The sequence below is a fragment of the Mesoplodon mirus genome, assembly GCF_964341445.2.
Source record: "Mesoplodon mirus genome assembly, chromosome: 2".
In the NCBI taxonomy this organism is placed as follows: Eukaryota; Metazoa; Chordata; class Mammalia; order Artiodactyla; family Ziphiidae; genus Mesoplodon; species Mesoplodon mirus.
In genome coordinates, this window is record NC_138977.1 from 195,462,139 (window position 1) to 195,467,045 (window position 4,907).

General features: G+C 45.5%; 1 protein-coding gene across 1 annotated transcript; it reads right to left on the minus strand.

The window, feature by feature from the left end:
* Positions 1 to 1,523: 1,523 nt before the first annotated feature.
* On the minus strand, positions 1,524 to 2,470 carry FGFBP3 (fibroblast growth factor binding protein 3; the record flags this gene model as incomplete). The annotated part of the gene is made up of 1 exon (XM_082636499.1): positions 1,524 to 2,470. Exon 1 carries the CDS (start codon positions 2,289 to 2,291, stop codon positions 1,524 to 1,526), a length of 768 nt encoding a protein of 255 aa, XP_082492625.1. The 5' UTR covers positions 2,292 to 2,470.
* Between the last annotated feature and the right edge of the window lie 2,437 nt (positions 2,471 to 4,907).

Here is a 4,907-nt window from a genome sequence, read left to right on the forward strand (position 1 = left end):
TGTCAGTTTGTGATTTTTCCCTTATGCAGACTTGTTCTTGTCTTTCCCCAACAATTATAAATGTTTTTAGGAACTAACTTCAAGGTATACTCAGAACTAGATCAAATGCAGTCAAAATTTCATTGTCCTGCCAGTTCTTTAAATCTAGCCATACAGTTTTTATTGAGCACCTAACACACGCAAAGTCTATCATTTCATCTTATTTAAAATGAAATATGTTGTAATGAGGTGGATAGACCTAGAGTCTGTCATACAGAGTGAAGTAAGTCAGAAAGAGAAAGACAAATACCATATGCTAGCACATATATACGGAATTTAAGAAAAAAAATGTCATGAAGAACCTAGGGGTAAAACAGGAATAAAGACACAGACCTACTTGAGAATGGACTTGAGGATATGGGGAGGGGGAAGTGTAAGCTGTGACAAAGCGAGAGAGAGGCATGGACATATATACACTACCAAACGTAAGGTAGATAGATAGTGGGAAGCAGCCTCATAGCACAGGGAGATCAGCTTGGTGCTTTGTGACCGCCTGGAGGGGTGGGATAGGGAGGGTGGGAGGGAGGGAGATGCAAGAGGGAAGGGATATGGGAACAGATGTATATGTATAACTGATTCACTTTGTTATAAAGCAGAAACTAATTTAAAAAATAAAATATGTTAACAATTAATTACGTGAAACAGAGATATGACTTCCATAATGGTCCAAATGACTCTGAGATATGTACTTACATTTTAGCTTTTTTAAAAAATACGATCAAATACAAAGAGAATTGTTTTTTAAAACCTACTGGAGCACTCAACTTCTATAATTCACTTCTGAATTTGGAAGGTTAATAGGAAAGTTTCAGAACACTAGGCATCACTGTTTAAAAGCAGTACTTCTAAAAGAATTCAAAGGCAATCATCCTGAAAACCTCTTCACTGGAGTCAGTTTTGAGCGCTGAATGGCTTCGATCCCTATAGCGATCGTCTATGACAGGAGAGAGCACCCAAGTTCATACTAATTCCTAAAGAGAAAAAAAAATTGGTAACCTTGTCAGCTGAGTAGGTGAGATGACACTGAAAATTCAACCTGGCTCAGGTTATCAGTTGCTCATGAGTATATTTTAATAGAAATGTGTTAAACAGTGTACATTGTATCCTGCTTCCCCCACGAGAGTCACATCATCTTAGTCAGTTTTTCCCACTTATTTTTTCAGCCTCTCTGTACCCGTCTCTCTCCCCCGTCTACAGTTTTTGCACATTTAGGGTATGCCTACTTCTGTTTCCACTAGTTCTTCTGCTCTTAACCAGGGTCGACTCTTAATAATTTTTAACTTCCCTGCTGTCTCAGAGACTCTCCATAGCCTTTATACTCTCATCCCAAGCCCCACCTCCACCCCCCAGACCCATTCTAGAACCTGGACTCTTCCCCACTCTCTATCCAGTATCTCGTGGCCGAGGATGCCCTTAGCTTCCCCTCCCGGGCTGCGCACAGATCCCCTCCCTCCCTCTCCCCTTTCCTCCCCAGGCCCGCACCCTCAGCCATTCCAGAAATTGACAAAGAAGTTGCAGAGGGAATGCCACTTCTCAGCACAGTAGGTCTCCGTGAGCTTCGCGTTCTCTTCCAGCTCGTCGGGATCGGGCCGGGTCCCCAGAGATCGCTCCTCGTCTGGGTTCCAGGCAGCCTTTCTCTTGCCTCCTTTGGTCTTCTCAGAGGGCTTCCCTTTGGGCGGCGCGTTCGCGGGAGGCGGGGTCCTTGCGGTGGGGCCGCGCGCGGCCTCTCGGGGCTGCCTCCGGCTCCTGGCCCGGAGCTTGGGATCCCGGGGAAAGTCCGCCCCAATAGGGCTGACGAACGGGGATGCATGGGGCACCAGGCGCAGCTCCGCGCCCTGGCCCTTCTTGCCCGCGCACAGGCGGGCCTTGAGCGGCGCGGGGTCGTGGCAGGGCCGCCTCTTCCTGCGCAGCCCACCCAGCACCTGCTTCCAGTAGTGCGAGCGGCTGGCGGCGTAGACCGGGCAGCGCCCCGGCTCCCCGCGGTAGGCACACTGGTGGCGCGCCCCGTCCGGGCCCTGGCAGCGCAGCGCCAGCTCGCTGCCCGCCGCGGGCCCTGGGGCGGGCGGCAGGAGCTGCCAGCTGCACGCGTGCCGCTCGGGGCTGACGAAGCGACCGGAGGAGCCGCCCGCGGGGCCCGGGGCCGACTCGACCGCGCTGCCAGCCGCCCCCTGGTTTCTCCCGGCGCCCTCGAGAAGGCAGCCACCCAGCAGCAGCAGCAACGAAAGAGACGCTCGCAGCCTAAGAGGACTCATGGCTCGTGGTGTCTGCACTCAGGTCGGCTTTCCAGGGACCCCTGAGCGCTTCAGTGGTAGCAGGGCCAGGAGAGCAGCATCCCTTGGACCTGGGGACAGAGGCAGAGACGGCTACTAACTGAGTCGGGCGCAGCCCTTGGCCGAAGCACAGGCACCTGCCAATCCCCCTCCCCAGACTTTCTGGGCGTCGGTTTTCAGTGGGCAGCAGCAGCTTGCGAGTGGCCCCTCTGAAGAGGTTTCCCGGGAAAAAGCCAATTACTGTCTAATCTTTTTGAAACTATTTGCGCATTGAGGTTTTTCTCCCCATTGCAAATATGATAGCAAAGCGATGCCTGATAATTACCACCTCTACCCCTTCCTCCATCCCCTCCCTTCTGCACCCTCCAGTAAATTATCTACAATGTCATTTCAGATTATTCTTTGGAAAAACGCACTTTTACTGCACTTTGAACTTACCGAGTTCTGGGCGAGGTGGCGGAGCCTTGTTAAGGTAGAAGGAATGACTGCAAGGATTAGTCTGTTTTAGCCGGCTCCCAGTGAATGAACGTGCTATCAATGGAACAGAACGGGCCTCCACGACTATGCCCCTCCCAGACTTCTCTCTCTCTCTGCCTGGGAGACTTCCCACCACCGTGACACACACACACACACACACACACACACACACACACGGACACACAGACACACAGATGTATGATACAAGTGGCAATGTAACATGAAATATAAATCTTTTTTGCTTCCAGTGTTTAAAATAATCACGCGAATTTTAACAAATCATTTTCTTTCCTTTTACATATTTTTACTTGAATTTTATTTATTTATCTTAATTGAATTATAGTTGATTTACAATATTGTGTTAGTTTCAGGTGTACAGCAAAGTAACTCAGTTATACATATATATGTATATATCTATATTCCTTTTTTAAAGATTCTTTTCCATTATAGTTTATTACAAGATACTGAATGTAGTTCCCTGTGCTCCACAGTAAATCTTTGTGTATCTATTTTATGTATGGTAGTGTGCATCTGTTAATCCCATACTCCTAATTTATCCCTCCCCCCCAAAACCACTTGTTTTCAATGCTCTTTTAAAAATAGGCATTCATAACTAAATTTGCAGTAATAGAAAAAAAAAGCTTGAATAGTGCTTCCTTCACCTACTTTTTATTGTGATATAGTTCATATACCATACAATTCACCCATTTAAAGTGTAAAATTCAATGGTTTTTAATATATTCACACATGCGTGCAACTATCACAACAGTTAATCTTAGAACACTTTCATCACCACAAAAAGCAACTCTGTACCCTTTAGGTACTACACCCCCTCTCCTTTTACACATTTAATCATGTGAAGATAAAAGTTAAACAGAAAGATCTAAGTTTTAAGAGTTAAATAAAATGAAATGAAACAAAACAACTGTCAATATCCTTAACTGGGCGCAATTTACACTCTATTTTTTATATCATTCTGAGTTCTATATTTTCACCCACGATTTCTGATAGTTTTTCTCATCCTAATAATCTTAATCCTAATAACTGTTACTACTAATAAAAATGTAATATCCTCATTTATTGATGCATTATAATGTCCAGCATTTCATCCAGCGGTGAGCATTTGGTCTTTTGATTGTTTTTAGGTATTATAACTCAATTACAAACTTCTTACAAAAATTAGAAGTTTAAAAAATTATTTTGGGGCTTCCCTGGTGGCGCAGTGGTTGAGAGTCCGCCTGCCGATGCAGGGGACGCGGGTTCGTGCCCCGGTCCGGGAGGATCCCACATGCCGTGGAGCGGCTGGGCCTGTGAGCCATGGCCGCTGAGCCTGCAAGTCCGGAGCCTGTGCTCCCCAACGGGAGAGGCCACAGCGGTGAGAGGCCTGCGTATCGCAAAAAAAAAAAAAAAAAAAAATTATTTTGATTATAGTGTAATATTACCAATTCAAATGGTTAATCTTTTTTTTTTTTTTTTTTTTTTTCTTTTTGCGGTATGCGGGCCTCTCACTGTTGTGGCCTCTCCCGCTGCGGAGCACAGGCTCCGGACGCGCCGGCCCAGCGGCCGTGGCTCACGGGCCCAGCCGCTCCGCGGCATATGGGATCCTCCCAGACCGGGGCACGAACCCGTATCCCCTGCATCGGCAGGCGGACCCTCAACCACTGCGCCACCAGGGAGGCCCCAAATGGTTAATCTTTAAGAATTAATGTGTTCTTGAATCTTAAGAATTTTACAGGTAAACAAAGCAATTTTTCTTTTACACTTTAGGATATTCCATTATCTTTTAAAAACTGTTCTCAGTAATAAATGTGATCTTTTTTATTTCAAGAGTTTATACCTCTGACTATAATTGTTTAATAAAAGTATTTTCCTAACATACTCCCTCAGGACATCAAGAAGTCTCATTATATTTCCTAATGTCTTCTTGTGGGCAGTATTTTCTATTACTGAACTCCCATTGGTATTGTATTTTAACAGTTACAATTTGATTACTACTATAAAAACCAAAATATTTTAGAATTAGAATGTACTTAAATATGTTTTAGCACAGAGTAAATATACGGTAGTGTATATTGACCTAAGAAAGGATGTTTCTACCACTCTGGTGAAATCAGAGAGATT